At 18.7% G+C, this 27,861-nt stretch overlaps 3 protein-coding genes across 3 annotated transcripts; 2 read left to right on the forward strand and 1 right to left on the reverse strand.

The window, feature by feature from the left end:
* Window positions 1–839: 839 nt before the first annotated feature.
* On the forward strand, window positions 840–3,560 carry HSP90 (heat shock protein 90, putative; the record flags this gene model as incomplete). Its single annotated transcript, XM_028670725.1, has 1 exon — window positions 840–3,560. The coding sequence occupies one exon, from the start codon at window positions 840–842 to the stop codon at window positions 3,558–3,560; it is 2,721 nt and encodes a 906-aa protein (XP_028527449.1).
* Window positions 3,561–4,412: 852 nt separating this feature from the next.
* PGAL8A_00203200 (conserved Plasmodium protein, unknown function) lies at window positions 4,413–5,492 on the forward strand (the record flags this gene model as incomplete). Its single annotated transcript, XM_028670726.1, has 4 exons — window positions 4,413–4,513; window positions 4,613–4,810; window positions 5,007–5,154; window positions 5,256–5,492. The coding sequence occupies 4 exons, from the start codon at window positions 4,413–4,415 to the stop codon at window positions 5,490–5,492; spliced, it is 684 nt and encodes a 227-aa protein (XP_028527450.1).
* A 21-nt stretch (window positions 5,493–5,513) lies between these two features.
* PGAL8A_00203300 (conserved Plasmodium protein, unknown function) lies at window positions 5,514–27,755 on the reverse strand (the record flags this gene model as incomplete). The annotated part of the gene is made up of 14 exons (XM_028670727.1): window positions 5,514–5,575; window positions 5,715–5,814; window positions 5,894–6,016; window positions 6,154–6,921; window positions 7,243–21,719; window positions 21,930–23,889; window positions 24,173–25,924; window positions 26,060–26,248; window positions 26,345–26,413; window positions 26,534–26,755; window positions 26,922–26,981; window positions 27,121–27,150; window positions 27,222–27,312; window positions 27,457–27,755. 14 exons carry the CDS (start codon window positions 27,753–27,755, stop codon window positions 5,514–5,516), a joined length of 20,202 nt encoding a protein of 6,733 aa, XP_028527451.1.
* Between the last annotated feature and the right edge of the window lie 106 nt (window positions 27,756–27,861).

Here is a 27,861-nt window from a genome sequence, read left to right on the forward strand (position 1 = left end):
AATATTATTTCATTTTTCTTCTGAATTTATACACAAATATTAAATTTTTTTTTTTTTTTTTTTTTCTTCTAACATATATATTTGATTAATATTATACTTACACTTAAAAAAATATTGTAAAAAAAAATTGAAAATATTTATTGAATTTTTCTTCTAAAAAAATGAAAAACTTCTTTAAGATGAATCTCTACTAATTTGATTATGTTGCCTTTCATTTATAAATTCACATATCTATTTAATTCTTTATTCATTTTTGTTGTATTTGTTTTATTTTATTATTTTTTTAACGTATTTTAAATTTATTTTTATTTTTTTATTTTTTAAATTAATTTTATATTAGTATCAATAAATTTACATAATTTTCTAGTATTATAATTTATTTTAAATTTTGCTTTTAATAAATATATCAAAATAAATTTAAATAAAACAATAACTTTAAAAAATTTTAAAGTTATTTAAGATATTATATGGATTTAAAAGAAGCAAGAAAATATAAAATTATAGATAAAAGATACATATATGAGAAAATAATAAAAGGCAAAATATTTTAAATATTTTTATAAGAAAGTATGAATTAATATAAGCAAAAGTATGTTATTACATATATACAAGTATTTTTAATTTTAATCTTTTCATATTCCTTTTTATATTAAGGAATTTACGTAGCTTCTTTAAAATAACACATGCTTGTAGTATATATTTTATTTTTATAAGAAAGTATAAAAATATATATTTAAATTATATATATTTTATTATAAAGAACTTAAGAAATAAAAAAAAAAAATAAATATATAAATAAATAAATATAAAAGAAAAAGAAATATATGAAATTATAAAAAATGCAAAATGTTTATTTTGGGAACAAAATAAAACTAACATTATTCTTTGTTTTTGTTGTGTTTTTAAAATTATATGATAAAACTGTAGCATATAATTTATCTAGGAATATAGAAAAATTAAGCTATATATTAAATTACCAAAACTTAAATGGAAACATAAATGATAAGATAAACAAAACGTGTTTGAAGAAAAAAGCATTCAAAAGAAATTTTATAAAAAATTTTAATGATGATGTTAAAGTAATTAGAGAGGATATTTCATCAGATAGTTCACCTGTAGAAAAATATAATTTTAAAGCAGAAGTTAATAAAGTAATGGACATAATTGTTAATTCTTTATATACCGATAAAGATGTTTTTTTAAGAGAGTTGATATCAAATGCATCAGATGCATGTGATAAAAAAAGAATTATATTAGAGAACAATAAAATGATGAAAGAAGCACAGAAATTAAGAGAATCAGGAGTTAACACAGAATTGAATATAAAGGATGATGTAGAAACTCAAGAGGAAATAGAAAAAAAAGAGGAAATGGAAAAAAAAGATGAAATGGAAAAAAAAGAGGAAGTTGAAGAAATTGATGAAAGTAAAAAATTGATAATAAAAATAAAACCTGATAAAGAAAAAAAAACATTGACAATAATTGATAATGGAATTGGTATGGATAAAAATGAATTAATAAACAATTTAGGAACAATAGCTCAATCAGGAACTGCAAAATTTTTAAAACAAATTGAGGAGGGAAAAGCAGATAGTAACTTAATTGGTCAATTTGGTGTTGGTTTTTATTCATCTTTTCTTGTTTCTAATAAAGTAGAAGTATTTACAAAAAAAGTTGATAAAATTTTTAGATGGTTTTCTGATTTGAATGGTAGTTTCAGCGTGAACGAAATAAGGAAATATGATCAAGAATATGAGGATATAAAAAGTAGTGGAACAAAAATTATTTTATATTTAAAAGAAGAATGTGATGAATATTTAGAAGATTACAAATTAAAGGAATTAATAAAAAAGTATTCTGAATTTATTAAATTTCCAATTGAAATATGGTCAGAAAAAATAGATTATGAAAGAGTTCCTGATGATTCTGTATCTTTAAAAGATGGAGATAAAATGAAAATGAAAACAATTACAAAGAGATACCATGAATGGGAAAAAATAAATGTGCAACTGCCAATATGGAAACAGGATGAAAGAAAATTAACAGAAAATGATTATTATAGTTTTTATAAAAATACTTTTAAAGCCTATGATGATCCATTAGCTTATGTTCATTTTAACGTAGAAGGACAAATTTCCTTTAACTCAATTTTATACATACCTGGTTCCTTACCATGGGAATTGACTAAAAATATGTTTGATGAAGAATCAAGAGGAATAAGATTATATGTGAAAAGAGTTTTTATAAATGATAAATTTTCAGAATCTATTCCTAGATGGTTAACCTTCTTAAGAGGTATTGTAGATAGTGAAAATTTACCATTAAATGTTGGAAGAGAAATTTTACAGAAATCTAAAATGTTATCAATCATTAATAAAAGGATTGTTCTTAAAAGTATTAGCATGATGAAAGGACTAAAAGAAAGTGGTGGAGATAAATGGAATAAATTTGTTAATACTTTTGGGAAATATCTCAAAATTGGTGTTGTAGAAGATAAAGAAAATCAAGAAGAAATAGCATCTTTAGTTGAATTTTATTCAATCAATAGTGGCGATAAAAAAACAGATCTTGATACATATATAGAAAATATGAAAGAAGATCAAAAATGTATTTATTATATTTCAGGAGAAAATAAGAAAACTGCTCAGAATTCACCCTCTTTAGAAAAGCTTAAAGCTCTGAATTATGATGTTCTATTTTCTTTAGAACCTATAGATGAATTTTGTTTATCTTCCTTAACAGTTAATAAATATAAAGGATATGATGTTTTAGATGTAAATAAGGCTGATTTAAAATTAAAAAAGGAAAATGATCAAAACAAAAATGATAATTTAGATAAATTAAAAATGCAGTACGAAATATTATGTAGATGGTTACATAATAAATTTTCTCATAAAGTACATGAAGTCAGAATATCAGATCGTTTAATTAATTCTCCTGCTTTATTAGTTCAGGGTGAAATGGGTATATCCCCTTCTATGCAAAAATATATGAAGCAACAAGCTACTGCTCAAGGAATTTCAGAAAATGAAATGTTTGGAGGTCAAACAGCAAATCAGCCAGTTTTAGAAATTAATCCCAATCATTTTATTATTAAACAGTTAAATCATTTAATACAAATAGATAAAATGAATTCACAAATTTCAGAAATTGCAGAACAAATTTTTGATATTGCATCTATGCAAGGAGGATATACAATAGATGATACTGGTTTGTTTGCAAAAAGAGTTATAAATATGATGGAACAAAATGCACAAGCATATTTAATGAATGTTCAAAAGAATCAAGAAGATAATACAGAAACTAATTTACCTACTGAAAATTCTATAGAAAAAAATACTTCTAATGATTCGACACAACAAAATAGTTTAATCCAAAGTGATGCTAATCAAAAAAGTTTAAATGAAAATGAAGTAAATAAAAGTTATGAAAATCAAATTGATACAAGCAAAAATAGTATGAATGAAAATAATACTAATCAAGATGATTTAAATAAAGTAGATTCAAGTCAAAATGACATAGATCAAAATTCCTTAAAAGATAAAACACATAGTAATTGAGACAAAATATTATATGCGAATAAATTGTGACTAATGTGTTAAATGAAAAAAAAAAAAAAAAAAAAAAACTAAAAGAATAATTTTATTAGAATTACCAATTTTTATTGGAAAATGAAGGAATATTTAATTATTATATTTTTAATTTAATTATTACAAATTTTAAAGAAATATATATATATTTATGTATTTTTTTTTTTTTTTTTTTTTGGCAAAAATTTAGAAAATTATATATTTCTGCTTTTTACTATAAAGTAAATAATATTAAATTAAAATTTATATTTCATTTATTTGTCTAATTATTTTGAAGTTTCTTTTTTTTTTTTTTTTTTTATTTTTAATATTATAGTTTTATAGTTTTCTTATTTTGTTATAATTATTTTATATGAAAATATTTTCTAAATTTTATAATCTACTTATTTCATATTTTTTTTTTAATAATTTTTATTAAATTAAATACCTAATTGATTTTGCTTTACTTATGTACATCGTATATAATTTTATTTTTTTACATTTATTTATATATATACAATATAATTTATATATATTTCTACATTTTTTATCTTAACTTTTAAATCTATCATTTTCTTTGTTCCTTTTTAATATTTTTATAATACTATAACAAGCTTTACATATTTTATTATTACATTTTTTTTTATGTTTTAATTATTTTTTAAATATAATAGTAAAAATTGCTTATAAGGAGGAAAAACTTTAATTTATACATATATTTACTTTTTTTAAAAATAAACACATTATTATACATAATAATATCATACCATCGTTTTTTTTCAAGTATTTCTAATTAATCTTGATATTTTAGTTATATTGCACTCAATCTATCCACATACAAAAATGCAAAAATTCATTGATAAAGTTAAGTTACAAAATACACAGGAAGATAATTCCAATAATAAAAGAATTTTAAATAAAAAAATATACTTTGACAATCTATTGTAAAAATAGAAAAAATAACATTTTAAAATAATAAATGTAAAGGTAGTATTTCACATATTAAAATACATATACATTTATATTTATAAACAATATATTAGGAACAAAAAAAATAAAGAAGTAAATAAAATAGAAGAAGATAAAATATTAAACGTTGTTAAAACATATTATCAAATGAAGTTAAAAAAAAAGGCTTTTTTAATAATTTTAAATGAATATTACAGAATACAAAGTATATTATGTGTTACTAAGTTGAATGATACTTACAGAAGATGGAAAATTGTCTTTTATATCTTTTTGTAAAATTAAAATAAAATAAAATATTTTGTATAGATATATTATATGTGCTACCAATTTCTTTTTATTTTTTAATTTTCATTTAAATTTGTCTTTTTTTTTTTTTTTTTTTTTTTATTTGTAAAATTTATCAATTTCGTATTTCTTTTTGTTTCTTTTATATCATTACTTATTTTATTTTTTTATTTATGAAATCAGAAAAAATAAATACTCATGTAAAATAAAAAAATGTGTAAGAGAATCATTAGGTTACATTATTGAAATGCATCAAAGAACAAATTTAAAATCACACTTTTTTAAAATTCTGAAAAACAAAATTTTTAACATTAATAAAATATATTTAAAAGTAATATTTATTGTTGTAATTTATGTATAAATTAACACATCTTGTATATATACAATCTATTATAGTTTATTTTATTTATTTATTTTTTTTTTTTTTTTAAGATAAAAAAAAAAAGAGTTAATAAAATTATGAAGAATGTATTTTATAAATGGTTTCTTTTGTCAATGAAAAGTTTGAATAGTAAATTTGAAAAAGCGTGGGACTATTATATTTTAAGAAAAAAAAAGAGAGTTTTTTACCTTTGGAAACGTCTGATAGATGATGAAAATTTTTTTAAAAATATTGATATGACATTTTTTAAATTAGAAAAAATAGCATCATCATGGATGGAAAAATGATTTTACTTATTTTATTCATTTTTATTGTCCTGTTAAGTAATACATCCATATATTATCATTTTCTGATTTAAGTATAAGCTTTCCTAAAAAAAATTAAATAAACAAAAAAAAATTTGTTTTAAAAAATTTAGAACAAGCTTAAAATTTTAAGTAAAAAAAAAAAAATTCTACTAAAAAATGATATTTGAAATAAATATTAAAAATATATATATAGAAATTTACCAGAAGTTGCATTTCTTGTTTTGCATTTAATTGGTATTTGAATTGTTTGTCTTGCTTCAATTTTTACATTTTCAAATGGAATAATGAAATTTTCATCAGCCTTTGGAAAAAAAAAAAAAAAGAGAAAAAGCTTACATATAAACATGTAATAATTTATTTTTTTATTATTTTAATATTACTTTGAGAAAAAATTGTTTCATCTGAAAAAATGGATTTGTAAAATCAATTAAAGTTGTTTTTTGTGATGAACAAAAAATTGGTCCTCTAGGTTTTGGTGATACACTTTTCCCTATTAATAAACCCTATTTATAGAAAAATTTTCTTACATTATATAAATATCATTTTAATTATATATACATATATATATATATATTTTAATTTATTTTTATCATATTTCTTCTTTTTTTTTTATCATTTTTTTTTTATTTTTTTAAAAAACCTTATATATTATTCCTTCTTTAGACACTAGCTTTAAAATAGCTTTATTAATTCTAATATCAGGGGGGTTATATTTAATTGTCAAACATATTTTATCGGATAGATTATTTAGTGTGTCATTTTTTAAAAAAAAACTCGTATCGATTGGTTTAACTGTTATTTTATCTTCACATTGGAATATCTGTTTTGAATTTTCATTGTTTTCATCAAAATCTTCTATAACTACATCATAATTAATTTTCTGATTGCAAACATTAGTAAAAGAAATTTCGTTAATTTGTAATGAGCCTAAATCAGTATTGAAATAAAAATTTTCTTCAAATTCATTCATATTTATATTAAGAACAAATTTAAAGTTATAGTTTCCTAATGTTCTATTAGAAAAGGATATAATCACATTTTTATCTTTTTCGTTTTTTACTATACAAAAATATACATTTATTTTATTATTTTTTTTTTTTTCAAGAACTATAGAATTATCAAAAAATACATATGTATAATCAAATATTGTATCCATTAGTATATTTTCATCCAATGGATTATATATAAAGACATTTTCTTTTAATATTTCTTTTTTATTTCCATTAATATTTTTTACACACAAAAAGTCACTTTTAAACATTTCAAACTGAAGTAATATTTTATATTTGTCTTCATATTTTTCATTTGATAAAATTAACAATACATAAAATATACCCTCTTTTAATGAAGTAACCTTAAAAAATAAATGTTTTTCTTCTCTAATAGTTAAATCAAATTTGTTTTGTATCTGATTAATAAAAAAAAAAAAAAAAAAAAAAAATTATAAGTCTATTTTTAACGTAGTTTTTTTTCCATAATTATTTTATCTAAACTTTTCATTCTTAATTTAAAATATATATAATTTTATCTTTAATTATTTTATTTATTATTTACATTTTTTTTAACAAAATATCTCTTATAATTTTACTATATATATATATATTTTTCAAATATACAAATTATTAGTATTAATTTGAATTATACAAATATCTAATTATTTGTAATCATAATTTACGTCTACTTATACATATTTTTTAATAATTACTAAATATGTATAAAATGTTCTTACATAAAAAAAGAGTAGGTTATTATTTAAAACTTTCAAATCTTTATCACAACAATAGTAAGAAACAATTAATGTTTGATTTTCATTTATCCAATTCTTTATTCTTACAGATGCATTGTTGAGAGATTTAGAATTTAAATTAAAACAAATTTTTTTTTCATAAGAATTATTATCTGAATAACCTAATAAAGTGTAATTCTTTATAACATCATTAGGGTAATAAATAACTAATTTAGATAAATGATGTATTTTTGAACAATATTTTTGATATTTTTCACACAAATTATTACGATAATTATTATTATTTTTTTTTTTTAAAACAAATAGAGGATTGTAGACAATATCGAATGACCCACTATCGTTTGCTTTTATTACATCTTCATTTTTTACAATAGAAAAAAAATTCTGTTCATTTGATAAAAATTTGTATTTTAATTTAAAATTCGATTGCGAGTCATTAAATATCTCAATTTTTTTTCTTATTTCCTTTCTAATATCTGTTAAAAATGTGATGATAGTTTCATTTTTTAAGGGAAATATGTTAATTTTTTTTTCCATGCAATCAACATTATGATTTTTTTTACTTATGTTTTTTTCTTCTTCTAATTCTTTTTTTAGTTCTTCTGTATTGTTTTCATTTATAATTGTTTTTAAATTATTCATACCTGTGCTTTTATATTTTATCATATTACTGGATGAATTAATAAATATATTAAAGAAAACTTTATTATTAATTTTGTTAAATTTGGGAAACAACTCTACAACTATATCGTTAATAAATAAATCTTTGCTTATAAAATCTGTATCTATAAATACGTAAATGTCTATTATATTGAGAGAAAAAATAATTCCTTTTTTAGGATATAAAAATAAAAACTTTTCATATTTTTGAGGATAAAATATTTGAAATTGAGCGTTCATATCTCCTGTGTTATGCAACTGAATTTTTTTACAATTTATAGAATCCTTATTATTATTTGAACCTTTGAATAATTTTTTTTTTATTTCGTTAATATCATTTAAATTTTCTTGAATTTTACTAATATCATCTTCTTTTGTATCCATTTTATTAAATGTTAGCATCTTCTCCTTTAATACAACTTTATAACATACACTATTTACTTTAATATTTGTTAAATAAAAAACTATAAATTTTTCATCAAGATTAATATTTAAATATAGAGGTATTTCCAATTGTATATATTTTTCTGGTAAAAATTTTATTTCAAATGTTTTTTTTTCCTTTTTTTTTAGAATATGTAAATTGCCATTATCAAATTTCACAAATGACAGAAAGTATTTTTCTATATCTTTATAATTAAATATATTAAAAGATATATCTTTTGAATTTTTATTATGTAGAGTAAATTTATTTATTGATTCTTTACCCACATGAACATCTTTAAAATTTATTTCATTTGAGTTATTACATGTAAATGGTAACTTAAAATAGTTAGCAGATCCTGTAAAATATATATAAACAATTTTATTTAAATCATTGTTTATTATAAACGGTATTTTGTAATTGTAATTTTTTTCTTCATTTGGTTTAAATAAAATAATAAGGCAAGTTTTACTTCTTTTCTTTAAATATATTTTTTTATCTGAATTTATTATTTTTAAAGAACATTCATTTAATTCATATTCAATATAGCAGTCTTCATCATTATTATTATAAATAAAAAGTTTTGTTTTTGCAGTATTGATATTTTCTTCTTCATTCATCATATCTATATTATCATTTTCTTTTTCAATGTTATTATTTTTTTTCATATCTAATGAATTCAATTCATTTACAGTATTTTCATTTTTGTTTACTTCAATTTTATTTATCTCGCTTTTATAAATTTCCTCTTTATCTTCTTCTTTTAATTCTTCTTTCATTTTATTTTTTATTTTATCACCTTTTTTCAGTTTTTTGCTTTTTTCTTTTTTATTTTTATGAGAAACTTTATCTGTCTCTTCATCCTTATACTTTTCTTTTTTTTTCTTTTCTTTTTTCATATCATTCTCTGTGTCTTGTATTTTATCCTTTTGAAAAATGTTAATGTTTTTTTCTTTTTCATCCATTTCTTTTTTTTTTTTTTTTTCTCTCTCTTTCATTTTATAAGTAGACATAAGAGATGACAAAGAACTATTAGTTGAAGAAAAACTGTTTTCATAATATTGATTTAAATTCATTTTCTTTATATTAATATATTTATCTAAAATTGGAAATAATATAATATTACCAAAGTCATAATTGTGAAAAGAAAAATTAATTAAAAAATTTGTTGAAATAGCTGTAATTTTTAAATTTATTATATAAAAATCTGCTATGTTAAGAATTAAATAATTCTCATATATTTGATTAATTAGAGGCTTATATTCAACGGTAATAATAAGTATAGAACTACTTGAAATATAACTATTGCTACATTGTATAGATATTTCATCATCATTTTTTTGTAAATAATATTTATAAAATAAATCATATGAACATAAATTTTCAATTATAAAATTGGAGACCTTTTTTTTTCCAATTAAAGTTTCCTTAAAATCTATTGTTTCATAAATATTTATTAAATCATTATTATTTTTATTTTTTTTACGTAACAAGGAATTTTGTAAATTAAGTCTAATTTTCTCTTTATCAAAATTTTCTATATAACAGTTAATATTAATTCTACTAGCCTGCATTTTAAAATTTATTTTTAAAGGTTCTTCTTTCGTTTCAATTTTACACAATATGCTAAAATTATAAAATTGTTCAAGATATGGTTTAAAATATAATTTTATTTTTTGACTCCTTCCTTTCCCAATGATGTGCTTAATTTCTTTTTTAAACTTGCCATTATTTACATTCCAAATATTTTTCAAATAATAATTTATAAGGAAGAATTTATTATTTTTTTTATTATTTAATTTCTCGTGTTCTTTTAATGTATTTGTTGACGATTCACTATCAGATGAACATGAAGTATCTAAATCATACTTTTCTGAAATTCTATCCCTACTTCCTTTGTTACCATTATATATATGATTATTGTTTTTCAGTTTTATTTTATTTTTATAAGAATTAAAATTTGACTGAGACGATAATAACGATGATGTTTTCTGTGAAGAATTAATAGAGCCATCACTTGAGGAATTTTTTGTATTTAAACCATCTGAATAGTTTACTTTACTTTTTTTTTTTTTCTTTTTTCTTATTAAAGTATTCTGAAAATTGTCATATAATATTCTATTGCTAAATTTACATTCACTTGAATAATAATTCATAGAATTCTCTTCTATGAAAGAAGAGGAAGCAGATCTTAAAGTATTTAATTTATTTTTGTTAATATTGTTTTTTTCATTATTATCATACATAGATTTATGTAAATTTTTATAAAAATATTTATTTTTTTTATAACAAGATTTTATAGTTCCTTTAGATGGGATTATTTTGATTACTTCTCTTTTACTATTAAAAGAGCTATATGAATTGTTATCAAATTCAAAATTTATATCTATTAAATCAAAATTAATTAGATAAAAAACAAAACAATAACTTTTTTCTAATATTAAATTATTTATATGTATAAATGAGGTATTAAAAAACACGAGTGGCTCAATTACCTTTAATTGAAACTCTATGTTTTCCTGCTTCTTATTGTTTATATAAAAATTATAATTACCTTTATATGATAAAGAATTAAATGAATTAAAAAGAAATTTAATTATAGAAAAATTGTTTTCTTTAATAGAACCCTTATAATTTACACAATCAATAACATTATTATTATTACTATTACCATTCTTACTATAAGCCGTTAAAAGAGATGCACCTTCTGTTTCACATATTTCATTGGATTTTTCAAAAAGATATTCAAAGATTCTATTTGAAATATTCAACATATATATTTTGTGATTTATTTTATTTAAAATACCTCTGCTAATTATTAATATTTCATTCTTTTTCTCAATTTTTTTTATTTCTTTTTTATCAACTATTTCCTTATGTTTAAAATTTGTTAATAAAAAAATATCTTCTTTTTCATCATTTTCAAAAACCATTTCAATAGGTATTTTTATTTCATCATAAAGCTTTATTTTTATATGTAACATAGCATCAAATGTTTTTTTATAAATGTGATGAAAGCAATATATATTTATATACTTATTACTTTTCCCATTAATAGTAAAACATTTTTTAATAATTTTATTTTTGTCTATAATTTTGTTTGTCTCATTAAAATTAATTTCAAAATTATTATTATGATTATTATTATCAAAATCAGATATATTTAAATCATATTTAGTTAAATAAAATTCATCAATTGGATTGTCTTCATTACCTTTTTCCATTTTATTTTCTATATTAGAACTTTTTAATAAATCATCATTTTCATTTTTTTTTTTTTTTTCTATTTTATTACTTATTTGTAAGTCATTTTTTATATTTTTCATTTCTATTTTTTCTGAAGATAAACAATTAAAATATTTCTTATCTTCTATTTTCTCTTTGAATAGTAAATTAGTATTATTTTTTTCTAATAATGAAATAATATTTTGTTCTTTAAAAGGGACAAAAGAATAAACAGACGTTATATCATCTAAATCATTCACAGGTATTATATTTAATTCACCATATAATTTGACATTGGATAAATTTTCTAATAGCAATTTATTTTTTGAATAATTGAAAAAAGGAATATTTTTGAAAGAAATTTTTTTTTTGTTATAAGAAACTTTTATTTCTGTTGATTCTAAACTTATATATAAGTCATCATCATATACTAGAGAGTCACTTATTTTTACATTTTTTTTATTAAAAGGATGCATAGAAAATCTGCATGGTATTTTTTTTTTTGTTAAATTGATAGATTCCTTTATTTCAATTTTTAGAGAAAATAATGTAGTACTATTTGATGGCACATGTCCAACTGAGGGATTGATATCAATAAAATTTTTTATTTTTTTATCCATTTCTATATTAAAATATAAGTCGTAACTGTTTTCATTCGTATAATATAATTTAAATATATTATTATAGTTTATAGGTAATATATCTAAATTTATATGGTTTTTAAAAATAAAAAAGTTATTTTTATAGAAATATTTTATTTGTCTTTTCAAAATTTGTAAATTCCAGTAGTTTTTGCATTCTTTTATATTTCCTAAAAATTTTAAATTATAAAACTCGTAAATATTATTTAAAACTTCAATATTTATGCTACCTAATACTTCTTTTTTAGATTTAACATTTTCAATAATGTTTTTCCCTGTAGTTTCACATACATTTTTATCATTTTTCTTTTTATTTAATTTCTTTTTTTTTTTTTTTTTTTTTTTATATAATTCATTTTCATCATTTGTTTTACTTAATTCATCTTCATTATTTTTTTTATACATCTCCTCTTCAGCATTAGTCTCTTGTAGATAGTCTTCATTTGTTTTTTTATTTGAATCTTCTCCAATACTATTTTTACTTATATCCTCTTCAATGTCTTTTTTATTTAATTGATCTTTTATTTGCCTTCTATTTATTTCCTCTTGTATTTTTTTTTTATTTATTTTTATATCAAAGTACACCATATCGTTTTCTCTTAAAATATAGCTATCATGTCCAATGAATTGGAAATACCCGAATTCAATTTTTTTCTTTCTTATTTTTTCATCATATATTATGTCTTTTATATTTTTATGGTCAAAATATATAATATTGTTTTTTCTTTTTAATAAAATATTATCTCTTATATTATTAAAAAAATTATTATTATTTAAAATTTCAAAAACATCTTTTTTTTCCTCAACATAAGGATTATTAGAAAATACCTCATTGTTATGAATTACATCGTATTTATCTAAAGGTTTTTCTATATTATTTTTATCTATAATACTTTCAGTTTTTATATTCTTATTTGCTATTTTTTTATTTTTTAATATACTGCATTTTTTTTTTTCATCATTTTGATGGTTTTTAAGTTTTTCGTTTTCTTTTATTTGATTATTTAATTTATCATCGTCTTTTATTTGTTCTATGTTCTCATTAACATTTAATTGGTTTTTTAATTCCTTCTTATTATTTATTTGTTTTTTTACTTGACCATCATTCATATTTTCAAAAAGAGTATTAATTTTTTCAAAGAATATTTTAATAAAAACAGGATATTTGAAAAAATTCTTTAATTTTACTTTAATTGAAATTACACTATTTAAATGAATATCACCTAAATCAAAAACTTTATTTTCATTATTTAGTTTTAATAGGTTAGGTAGCATAATAAAATTAATAGAAGGCAAAAAGAATTCAACACTTATATAGAAAGAAAAACACAAACAAAAATTTTGGGATTTTTCAATATAAACATTTACAAGAAATTTTTTACTTACTATTTGACTAGAATAAAAACATAAGTCAATATATTTATTCTGATAACGTGTTATAACAAAAGTATTATTATCATTATTATCATCTTCACTTAAAATCCATTTTTTTTTTACTTCATTATAATTTTGTACTCTCATATGAAATTTAATAGACGATTTTGTTTGAATTAAATTTTCTATTTTTCTTTTTTCCATCTCTTTTTCTTTTGTTATTTCTTGTTCCTTTTCCTTTTCCTTTTCTTTTTCTTTTCCTTTTTTATACTTATAATCTAAAAAATCAATTTCTTTAACTTCTATTTTAACATTTACATTTATATCAGATATGTTAGTAATTTTAATTCTTTCACTAATGAATTCATTTACATAAGAATATTTATAATATAATGTATTATCATCAACATTATAATAACTGTTTTTGCTCAGAAAAAAATCTAAAAAATCACGATAAACATCCATTTTTTTTAATACAAAAACTTCTTCAAATATATTTTGTATATTACAAGAAATTCGAGGTGTAACTGAGGATGCAAATATTTTAATTAGTTCACCATGTTTTTCTTTTTCTTTTTTTCCTTTTATTTTTTTATATTTATTATTTACATTTACATCTGGCATAAGGTTATCTACATCAACAATATAAATATATTTGTAATATTTTTCTTCAGAAGAATTAAAAAGAACACTAATTGTTTGTTCTTCTTTTGATTTTATTAAACCGATTGTAGGAAAAATAGTAAAAGGATCTATTTCATGAATTTTATTATTCTCATAATTTCCTGTATTATTATTTTCTAATAATTTATCATCTCTATTTTTTATTTTATTTTTTATTAATTTTATTTCATATTTAAAATCAAAATATCCATTATTAATTATTTTAAAAAATTTTGTTTCTTCTTTTTTTATTTCGATGGAATCAAAATTAAGTATAGGAGGTATAATTTTCAGATAATTGTAATCAAAAAATACACTACATAGATATTTATATGATTGGATATAATTATTATCAATATCATAAATATGTATGAACAATGGAATATTTTGAAATTTAATTTTTTTATTTGATTTTAATTTTAATTTTACTAGTTTTATTTCGTTTGAATTTATAGAATCACTTATCTTATCAATGGTTATAAAATTTAAAAAATAATCATCATTTAATTCTAAGAAAAAAGAAATTTTAATCTTTCCTGTATTTTTAATTTTAAATAAACAAAATTTAACTTCATTAACTTGGACATGCATAAAGTTAATTTCTTTTTCTATCACTTCATACAATTTATTAGACTGGGTAAGTTTTTCTTTTGTTTTACCTTTTAAAATATCTAGTGGTGTGTTATTTTTTAAATTATTATTTTTCAATATATTGTTCGTATCACCAACAGAATTATCAATTAATTGATTATTTTTATCATTTTTATTTTCATCTAAAATTTCGAAATTTATTTGAACAAAAGATTTACATATTTCTGCTTCAATATCAAAAAGAGTGAAATATAAATTATTTTTTTCTTTATCCTTTTTAGTTAAATTTTTTTCCAAATAATTAATTTTAATTTTTTTTTTTATTATATCGACTTTGTTTGCATTAATACAAATAGTTATTATTTTTTTTTCATTTTTAAGTAAATTTCCTTTTACAGGATTTATTTTAAGATAATTATCCTTTAAGTCATTAGAATCAATATACCATAAAATTTCACAATAACTATTATTTTTTATTTCTATTGTTTTTTTGTAAGTAGAATTTAAAAGGATTTTATGAAAATTTAAGTAGTTCTGATCAATTTTTAAAGAACATCTTATTCCTTCTCCTTTTAAAGACAAAGTAAAAATATCAAAGGTAGAATTGTCAATTTCTTTATTTAATATATCTATATTATTTATAGATAAATTTTCACTTTGAAATATCTTATCACTTTTATTGATCTCTTTATTTGCTTCTATCATATTTTTTTCGTTATTTAAGCTTAATTTATCGTTTTTATCACTTATTTTTTCTTTCACAGCATATATTGATAACAATAAGTTTTCGAAAAAAACAGATGGATTCTTAGGTAAAAATAAAATAATAATTTTTTGAAATTTTTTTGATAAAATAAAAAATTTATCAGGATATATATAAAAGTCATTATATATTAAAAAATTATCAACACTTTTTCTCTTTGGAGATTTATTTTCATTATAGTTATGTAACTTATCATCGAAAGAAAGTTCAACGAAACAATCAAAGTAAGATGGGTTAAATAAATTTAAAATTTGAACATGTTTATATAAATGTTTAAGAATATCTTTATTTCTTATCATATCAATGTTATTTGATATCATTTTTTCTTTTACACTATATTCTAAAGTACTTATGTTTTTTATTTTATATTTGTTTATCTTAAATTTTGGTAAATGTATACCTTCAAATTTTTTCAGAAACTCAACATATTCTTCACCTTCTTCTTTTAATTCTGATTCTATTAAATCCTTAAATGTACTTAAATTTTTTCCAATTAAAACTTTATCAAAATTATATATCTTTTTCGACAAAATGAAGCAGTTACTTTTATCAAATAATGAAACATTATTGTTAAATATGAAGTAAGGATTGGAATATATTTTAGGTTTATCAATTATAATATGAATATTTAGGAAAATATAATTTCCTAGAATATCTATTAAGCATATTGTTTTTTTCATGTTTGTTATTTTACAAGTATTAATTTTTATATATATTTCTGTGTTATTATTCTTTTCTAACATAAAATGAGTAATATTTTTATACTGTATCATATCCTTCTTGTCATCATGTGTGTCCATCTGTAAAAATTCAATTAATTTTTGATCTCCATCTTCTATATTAATATTTCCAATTAATTTATTTTTATTATATGAATTGTAACATTTGTAAAACATATAATCGTATTCATCTTTTATTTCATATTTTTTTTTTTCTAATTCTTCATAATAAACATCTTTGATTTTCTTTTCATTCATATTTATTTTTACACTTTTTGTTCTCTCACTGTGTATTTCTTCTATATTTTCCTTTTTAAGTTTTTCATGTTTATTTGTATGTTCTTTTATTTGATATATATCGTCATTTCTGATATTTTCACTATCTCTTGCTTCGTCTATTATATTTTTTTCTTTTTCTTTTTCTTTTTCTTTTTCTTCTTCTTCTCCTTCTCTTCCCCTTTCTCTTTTCCTTTCTCTTTTCTTTCTCTCTTCTTTTCCCTTTTTCTTTTTTTTTTCATTTTCATTATTTTCTTTTTTTTTTTCTTTATCTTCTATTTCCTTTCCTTCATCTTTTTCTTTTACTTTTTCTTTATTCCTATTTTTTTCATTTTCTTTTCCCTTTTCCTTTTTCTTTTTTTTATCATCTTCATTATTTTCTTTTTTTTTTTCTATATTCATATTTTTTTCGTTTTCTTTTCCGTTTTCCTTCATTTTTTTATCATTTTCATTATTATCTTTTTTTTTTTCTTTATCCTCTATTTCCTTTCCTTTATCTTTTTCTTTGGTTTTTTCTTTATTTGTATTTTTTTCGTTTTCTTTTCCCTTTTCCTTCTTTTTTTTATCATCTTCATTATTTTCTTTTTTTTTTTTTTTCTTTTTTTTTTCTTTATCTTCTATTTCGTTTTCTTCGTCTTTTTCATTTGCTTTTTCTTTATTCCTATTTTTTTCTTTTTCTTTTTCCTTTTCCTTTTCACTTTCTATATTTCCTTTTTCTCCTTTTTCCTTTTCCCCTTCTCTTTCTCTTTCTCTTTCCTTATCCTTTTCCTTTTCCTTTTCTTCTTTTTCTATTTTTGTTTTTGTGTCCTTTTTCTTTTCCTTTTTCTTTTTTTTTTTTTCTTTAAATTCTTTGTAAACTGTATGTAATTCTTTCTTTTCTACAACTTTTGTTTCTTTTTCTTCTTTTTCTTTTGTTCCTCTATTATTGTCTACATGTATTATGCTTTCACATTTTTCTAAATTTTTTTTTCTCTGAATAAAATTTTTTAAGTTAAAAGAATCGTAAATTTTTGGGTAAGGAATATCAAAAAAATAAGCAGATGTTTTTACATCACTATAATTTTGATATAAATTCTTTGAAATTTCATTCATAATTTTTTTTTTTTTAAAATATATCTCATCATTAACAAAAAAAAATATAAATGTTATATGAACAAAAGTTTGTTTCAAATATTTTATTAATTCTTCATTTTTGTCAATAATGGTTTTTATATTTTCATCTTTATTGTTTGCATCTGTTCTAGTAATGCCACCAGTTACGTTGTAATTTCTAGATGAATTATCTTTATCACATAATGCATTTTCATTGGTAATTTTTTCTATTTTTTTTTTAATTTCTGGTATATTATGCTTATTATTTAATTTATCGAATTCTATTTTTATATTACATTCTCTTTCATTAAAATTATTAGTATCCTTATTTTTTATATATTCCTTATCTTTAACATTTACATCTAAAATATTGATATCTATTTCTTCATATATTTTCTCAATGAAATTATCGCTAAGTTCAAGATTTACTTTTTTTATGAAACTTTTTTTTTTTTCATATTCTAATTTTTTATTTTCTATTTCCTCATCATTTTTTAAGGTAATAATATCCTCTGATTCATGAAAATTATCTGTATTAGAAAAATTCATATTTTTTTTTAAGTATTCTTTTAATATATTCCTTAATATTGTTTTTAATTCCTTATAAAATGGTGCATAATCCATGTAATTAGAATTTTTCATATAATTATTTATTTTATTTACTTTTTTATTATATTTAATGATTTTATAGTCAACATTTTCCTTTCTCTTAGAACACTTCATACTTAACTCATTAATTATTTGCTTATTTAAAGTATATTTTTCTTTGTAGATTTTCATTTTTTCATATAAATTATGTGTTGGATTAGGTCCATTATCTTCAAAATATTCTATTACACTTATATTTTTTTCATGTATTTTATTATTTTCATTATCTTCTAATTTTTCATTTTTTTTTAAATAGTTTCCTAATTCATTGTTGTCTAGTATATCAGAACATGATTCATTTACAAGTGCTTCGTTATCTTTATATTCTATTTCCTTTGTTAGTCTTTTTAAAATTGTCTTTTTTTTTTTTATATCTATATTTTTTTTATCTTTATTTTCATCAATGGTACAAGGAGTGTTCTCATCATAATTTATATTTAATAATTCTATTATTTTTTCAATTTTTTTTTTCTCGTCTAATTTTTTTTCAATCTTCCTTTGGTATGTTTTTGTTAGGTTTTCATAAAAACATTTAATTCTTTGTATGCCAATTAATTCAATTTGTTTTTTATCATTTGTTTCATTTTGTTTTTTATCATTTGTTTCGTTTTGTTTTTTATCATTTGTTTCATTTTGCTTTTTATCATTTGTTTCATTTCGTTTTTTATCATTTGTTTCGTTTTTTTTTTTATCATTTGTTTCATATTGTTTTTTATCATTTGTTTCTTTACTTTTTTTGTCGCTTTTTCCGTATACTATCATATTTTCTGTGTTACTTCTTAAATCTAAATTTTCTGTTTTTCCTTCTATATTATTTTTTAGATTAAGAAATTCTTCATATTTTTCAATAGGATTCAAATATATTATAAGAACATTTTCATCAGTATTTATTTTTAGGAATATATTCAAAAAATTATCTGGATTTATATAATTATTTTTTTTAAAGAAAAATACAACACCATTAATATAAAATGGAGAAACTAAAATTTTCTTTAGAATATTTTCAAAGAGATTTAGAAAATTGTTTTTTTTTTTAATAGAATTTTCACTTTTTCCCTTTTTTTTTTCAGACATAATTAATTTTAAGAATAATCTTACTTCATTCATAAATAATTCATCATTTAAAATAGAGAAATTAAAAAAGTGATTTATATATTCAAATTTATATTTTAAATTGTATTTATTAAAAAATGTTTTTTCATCATATGTACAACTAACCTCATGATATTTGTTACTGGAATTAATATTATTACCTTTTTTTTTATTAATATATGTTATATGCTTATTATCTATTTTTGATTTTATGTGATTTTTAGTTAATTTTTTCTTAAATTTATTTTTATATATATTTATGAATTTCTTATTCTCTTCATAACCTATAGTGTTTTCCTTTTTAAAATTTTTATTTTTATTTCCCTTTTTTACATTTTCATCTATATTTTCTGTTTTATTAACTTCATATATATCCTTTTTTATTTCCATATGACTTTTGTCATTATCCTCACAAAAATATAATAAACTTTCTTTTTTTTTTTCATTTCCATTTAACTGCTCACTTACATAGTAATTTGAACTAATTTCGTTTTCAAATTCAAAATTTTTTACTAGTTCACCACCTTTAATATTTTCGTTTATACTTTTTGTGAAATTCAATATTTGCTTAGTAGAACCGTTATTATTGTTAATACTCCTTTCATAAATCAGATAATGAATAAAATTTTTTTTTACGATACATGGATAGCTATCTTTATCATTTAATTCATTACACCAGTGGATTATTTTATTTATAGTTAAAAAGTTATCATATTCACAATTTTTGTTTTCTTTTTTTTTTTTTTTTGAAAAATTTATAATATTGTTTTTAAGTAGATAACTACCAATTTTTTTATGGTCAGTATATTTAGGACAAATAATTACATAGTTTTCTTTTATTTTTTTTTTTATTTTTGTTATTTTTAAATATTCTTCAAAATAGTTATATTTAACTTCATTTTTTATATTCAATTCTTCTAAAATTTTAATTTTATTTTCTAAAACTTTAACATTTTCTTGTGTGTATTCTATATCTATAATCAATTCATTGGAATTATATTCCTCTGAAAATATAGAGCAACTTAATGGGTTAATATATTTTTCTGTTTTTTTTTTTTCTTCCTTTTTTTCTTTATCAATTTTGTTGCATCTATTATTTTTTTCTTCATTAGCTAATACATTGGAAACTTTATCAAAACTATTTTTATTATATTTTTCGTCATTTTTCATGGTATTCTCAATTTGAAGTTCCCTTTCATCATCTTGTTTATTTTCAATTTGAAGATTTTTGTTATCACTATTTAAATATTTACTCTTTTTATAATTATTTTTTATTTCTTTCATTTTTTTTTTATATATATCAATTAAATAATGTATCAAATTTCCATAAAATAAATCTTTTTCATCATTTTTTTTTATGTAGATATGCTTATGTATAATTAAGAGGTCATATATAAAACTTTCATAGAAGTTATAATAATTATCTAATTTATATATATACAAATATTTAGAATAATTATTTATATTGTATATTTTTACTGTTTCATATTTTTCTCCACTGTTAAGTAACAACGGCTTAATAATTATATCACTTTTATCCACATATACGTTGTCTTTTGTACTATTTAAATAAACATCTATGGTTTTTATAATATTAGAATGATAAATAAAAATTTCAATCCTTATTTTTGCATTTCTATATATATTTGATGGTTCAAAAAATATTTTGATATCTAAATAAGAATTATTTTTAATTATACCTTTAGTGGGTGCAATAAAAATTTGAGTTTTTCTTTTTAAATGATAATACTCCAACTTTTTATTATAAAATATTATTTTTTTTACTTTAAATTTAATGTTAACTTTTTTTGTATTTATTAATCTATTTACCTTGCATAGACAGGTTTTTATTTCTACTTTTTCAAAATTTATTTGTTTGTAATACAGTAATATGTCTGGTATTATATAATTAAATTTTACATTAATAATATAATAATTGTTATCATTTAGATATAAAAATATTTTCTCTAAAAATATTTTTTCTTCTGTACAGCTTTTTTGAATCACAATTTTTAAATTAATTGAATTATTTTTATTTATTTCATTATTATCATACACCAACATTATATCTTTACTCTCTGATTCCTTCATATTGAAATTTAATATAATTTTATCATTACTTACATTTTTTATGTTAATAGTACTTTCTTTTCTTTCATTAATAATCAAATTCCCTATATTTAATCGAATTGTTTTTAATTCAATATTACTTTCTAAAATTACTCTCTTTAAATATTTTAGGATATACTCATTATTTATATAGTTATGACATGATATATTTTCAAAATTTACTGTAAAAGATAAAAAAAAATATATATATATATCTTTTTATATATAATATTTAATTAATAAAAAAATAAATATAATAATATTTATTCTAAAATGAAGTAAGCAGATATTATATTATGCATTTCTAAAAATTGTCTCAATTCGGGAACATATGAATATATATATATATATTATTTGTAAATAATGAAAAGTATACGAATAAATAATTTTACCTAATTTCTTTAACTTTGAAAAAATATTTAAAATATAATTATCATCTTTCTGATTTAGTATTAATGATTTTAATAAATCAACAAAAAATATACATTTGTTATTTTTTGAACAATACATTTTTAAGATGTTTATAATTTCATATCTATATTTTATTTTTATACTAGCGTTTGTTTCACTATAACTTGTATTATAACATGTACTTGTTTCATCTGTTTTTACATTTGTTTTATATATATTATCACTTTCATCTTTTTCAAAATTTTTTTTATTATTTTCATTTAAATAATAGATATCTAATATTTCTTCAATACTTTTTTTAAGTGATAAAAAAATACTTAAATATACTTTTTTTAGCTTTTTTGTTAGCGTTTTTCTCTGATTTTCATAAATTGAATCTTCATCAACAAATAGAAAAGTATTATTAATTAAATCATCTAAATTTTTTAAATCTTCATTTTTAGTTTCTTCTTTTTCTATAATTTGTTGTGATGTTTCAGAGCGAATTTCATCTTGTGAAGAATTACTTATATTATAAACTTCATTGTTGTTAATATTATCAACATTTAAATGCAATATATTGCAAAAGTTATTTGAATTTAATTTTACTTTAATTTCCTCAAAATTACAAATTTTTATTAAAATATTCTCACTTATCTTTAAAGGTAATCCTGGTATAAAGTAAAAAATAATGTCTTTACTATTATATGGTTCAATAAAAAAATTATTTATATTTGTATATAAAATAGAGGGGAATTTTATAGTATATATTATTTCAACAAATAATTTGATTTTCCCCGTATTTTGTATAGTTAAAAAATCTTCACCAATTGATTTGTAATGAACATAATAATTCAATTCCTTTTTATTTATACTGTATTTAATTTCAGAATATCCAGCTATTAATTTCAATGGATAAACAGGACCATTTTTAATCTCACATAAGCTATTGATGTTGTAGTAATTTTCATTTATACTATTATATGTAACAGTTATTAGTTTTTTTTCTGAAGGTAGTAAATAACCTTTACTTGGATTTATATTAAAAACTTCGTTAAAGTTTTTATTAATATTATTTTCTTCAAAATACCATTTAAAATATACTTTGAAATTGCATACATTTTTAATTTCTAATGTTTCTTGTGCATATAAATTTTTTAAAATATATTGAAAATCTATAACATTTTTGTTCATAACAATATTAGGATAAATAGTTTCACCAACTAATTCATACTTTTGTCTTTTAGAGTTTTCAAAAAAGTTAACTAATAAATTTTCTTCATAAATTTTACTTATCTTATTATTCATAAAATCAATATCAAAATATATTGGAATTTTCTTTTTTTCTTTGCTTTTTAGTTCTATTACTTGTGGTTCTACAAAAAAGGGACTTTTCGTGGACAAAGTGAACTTTATATTTGCATTTTTTAAATTTTTTACTTCAATCTCTTGCATTAACTTATTCAAATTTTTAATATATTTAATTCTTTCTACTATTTCATTTTCTTCATTTTCTTCTTTTTCTTCTTTATCTTCTTTTTTCATATTTACTTCATAGAAATTATACACAAATCTTGAAATATCACAAATTTCTATTTCAGGATGAATAAAAGATGATAATATTTTAATTTTTTTAAAATTTTTCGATAATTTTTTTGTATTCATTAAATCTTCAAAGACATAAAGAACATCTTCGCATTTTTCTTCTTTTGAATTAAATGCACTTAAAACACATACTGTTTCACTACCTCCCTTTATAGATAAAGATTTAGGTGTAACATTAAAAATTTCCACATAATCATTTTTATTTTTTCTTTTTTTTTCAGATTCAAAAAGGAAATGTATGTTTCTTTCATTTATTCCTTTATTAAAGATAATTAATTCATGAAAATATTTTTTATTTGTGTAAATTACTTCGAAATTTATAGAGCAATCATTAATTAATATTGGGCACCCGATACCCTAAAGTAAAAAAAAAAAAAATATACATATATAAATGTTTTTTTTAATAAGGTATTCATGAATTATTTAAAAACAGTAATAAATTTTTATAAAAACTAAATTTAAATTACTAACTACTAGACAAAATAATAAAAAAATTCAAAAAAAAAAAAAGAAAAATTCAAAGTAAAAATAAATTAAATTTACATGAAAAAAATTTAAAAGATTAAAAAAAAAAAAAAATAAATAAATTTAAATTTATTTTACACAAATTAGATTAATGTATAAAAGTATAAGTAGTTACTTGGGCTTTTATTGGTATAATAACATCATTCATATGGTGAACATTTATCCTCAATGTATCATGGTATATTATTGTCTCTATACATTTAGCATACATTTTAATAAATATAGATTGACTAGGTGGGATATAAAAGTTATTTTCTGAATAAGTGAAAATTGATAGTTCATTAGATAATTTTATAAAAGTTTTAATTGGACTTTCATTTTTTATTTCAATAATCTTTTCTTTTATTTCTAAGCAATTACATTTTTCAAAATCAATAATACTAGGAATTATTTTTATAGTAGGGCAAGCAGAATATGCTTTTATATTTAGAAATAAAAGATCTTCATAACCTGATATTTTAATTTTAATAACAATAAGTAAATAACCTACTATTTTGCTTTTTATACAAATGTCTATATGTTTAAAATCATTTCTACTTATGATTCCCTCAGATTCTGAAACTTCTAAATAGCATACATCATTTATTTGTTTATCTAAAATCAATTCATATTTTATATCAATATTTTCTGATTTATTGATTAGCTTAATTTGTTTTCTATATTCTTTATCTATGATTATTTGTTCTAAATTTAAGAAATTAGGTTGTACTTCAACATCTGGCCTGCTGCAAATAGCATAAAAGGGTATAATTTTTTTATATGTTTTAATTTCATCTAATAGAAATTCAATATCATAAAAATATTTTTTAATTTTTTTTGGAAAAAATATGAACTGAATTTTTTCTTTTTCATATTTGCATAATTCACCATGTTGTTTCAAGATTTTGATTTCTTCTTTTAATTCATCACAAATTTTAAATGTATAATTTAAAGTTAAATCTGAATTATTAGTAATATAAAATGTTTGTTCATATTTAAAACTATGTGATACATTGTTAAAATTTATATGATCTTTATCAAATAAAATTTCTGGAAATATACAGTTACTTATTATTTTTAATTCTTTTTTAACATTAGTGTATTTTTGATGAATTATAAAAGTTTTCTCAAAAAGTCCACTTATTTTTGGTATATATATTATTTTTAATGTCTTTTGAGATTTTTCAGGTATAATAATTTTATTGTGCACAATTTGAAATTCATTGTTTTCATCTTCTGTTTTTTTTATTTTTATGTGAGCATCAATTTGACTATTGTTAATAAGCTCAAAGGATAATGTTTTGCATGTATTAATAAGAATACTGTCAATTTTTTTTAAATTATTTGAAATAATAATTTCTGGTGTTATACTTTTTAAATATATAACTATTTTCTCTTTTTTTTTATATCCTTTTATAAATAAAAATAAGACTATTTTTAAAAATGATGCAAAATGAGGATTAACAATGACTGTAATAATAGTTTCTGTGTCATTATATAACTTTTGGGTTTTCGGATAAATATTTATTATTTTATTTTTTTTTTTTTCACAACAGAATGAATTAAATGAATCATTAGATGATTCATAATTTCTGGTAAAATTTTTATGATTATATATTTCATTATCTTCATAATTATATCCTTTCTTATTATCTTTATATTCTTCATTCAATTCATTTGGAATTATTTCATTATTTGTTAATTCATATTCAGCATTCTCTTCGCTGTAAATTTTATCTCCATTAGAGTATTCAGGTTCTTCATTTTTGTACAACAGATTTTCAATTATATTTTGATCCGATAATTCATTATCAGTAATAAAAGTTTTTTCAATAATTTTATCTTCATCTCTAAAATTAGCATCTTTTATATTTGTTGAGCAATTATCCTTTAAAATTTAATAAGGATAATGAAATTATATAATTATGAAAAAATAATATTATTATTGTAAAATTTTTAATTATTTTGATATATTATACAAAAGAAATAGTTTATATATTTTTTTTTTTTTTTTTTTTTATACATATTTATATTCAAAGACTTCATATTTTATTATGTTGTAAGTTAATAAAAAAAAAGATAAGTTTTTTATAAAAATGCTTATTTCTTTAGATTTATTTATGTAAACATCATCAACAAAAATTTCTTTATCTTTTATAAGGACATTAGCTATAATTCCTTTACTTCTTATTTTTGTGTATGTTCTTATCCCCTATTAAATTATAACATTTTATTATATATATATATATATATATATTTTTAATAATTTATTTTATTTTTGCAGATCTCTATATATTCTAATCATTACGTTCTCATAATTTATTATCATATAATCTTCATAAATTTTATCCTCTAATGGTAAAAATATAACTTTTAACTAATAAAAAAAAAAGATAAAAAAAAATCAAAATTTTAAAAATAAAAAGATAGAATGTATAGAGTATATAAGAAAATATTATTGTTTTTTATTTTTTTTTTTTTTATTTAATATTCTAACTTCTATTATTTCTCCTGCTTCAAGTGTATAAATACAGGAATTAATATAAAAAGGAGGATTTAATATAATGTTAAATTTATTTTCATATTTCCCTATATTTTTTATTGTTATGCTTTTTTCATTTTTCAAATATATGGGTGTTTCGTCTATAATTATTTCATCTTGTACATCTAAAACAATTTCATTATTTATACATCGTATTGGTAATATAAAAGATTTATTCTGTTTATAAAATAAAAAAAAAAAAATTTTTATTTTATATATTTGTGTGATTTTATATGATAAAAATTGAAGATAAAACATTATCAAAAATATAATTTTTAAATATAATACACATGCACATATTTTTGCATATATATATATATATATATATATATATAATATATACATCTGAATAAATCTCGAGATCATATTCATAATTTACGCATGATTTAGGATAAAATTCAATCTGAAGTAAAACAATAATAATTTTATAAATATATTTTTATATATTTTTAATAAAACAATTATTTATTGAGTTATTCCTTTTTTTTTTTTTTTTTTTATTTGTAAAATTATAAAAAAGAATCTTTTTATTTTTTTCAAACTTTAAAACTAAATATCATCCCAGGTGCAACCTGAAAATTTTATATAAAAATAAAATGAAAAATAAAAAAGAAAAAAACATTTAATTATTTATATTTTTTACCTTTTTTTTTATGTCTGATGTATAATTTATCTTAAAAATTTGATTTTCTTCTATTTCTATCTTTAGATTTCTTGCATTTACATCTATATTTCTGTAGAAAATTTTTTTAGTGATATATTTTTTTTATATTAGTAATTTTTATCAAGAAAAAAAAAATATATATCTATTTGTTTTAAATATCTACATATATATATTTAAGTTCTATTTATAATAAAATTTTAAAAAGAAAAGTTACTTTAAATTTACTAAACATTCGTATTTTTTAAATGGAACATAAGAAGTGAAAATAACAATATTCGGAATGGCCTGAAAATATGCATGTGAGATATTAGTTTTTACAATATTATTTTTTATGATATGATCATTTTTTTTTTTTATAAATTCTTTTAAAATTTTATCTCTATCTTTTATAAATTCTTTAGGTTTCAAAAAATAAAAATTTTCCTTTTCATCGTTAAGTTCAGTATAATTTTCATCATCTTGATTTATATATATCTTATTATTATTAACTTTATTGGTTTTAAAATAATCCATTTTAAAAGCACTAATATTAATTTGAGAAAAAAAGTAAAATTAAAATATCATAATCTTAATGAATAAAATTATATGTCATATTTTAATTTTATTACATGGTGCATTT

The sequence above is a fragment of the Plasmodium gallinaceum genome, assembly GCF_900005855.1.
Source record: "Plasmodium gallinaceum strain 8A genome assembly, contig: PGAL8A_v1_76, whole genome shotgun sequence".
Lineage (NCBI taxonomy): Eukaryota > Apicomplexa > Aconoidasida > Haemosporida > Plasmodiidae > Plasmodium > Plasmodium gallinaceum.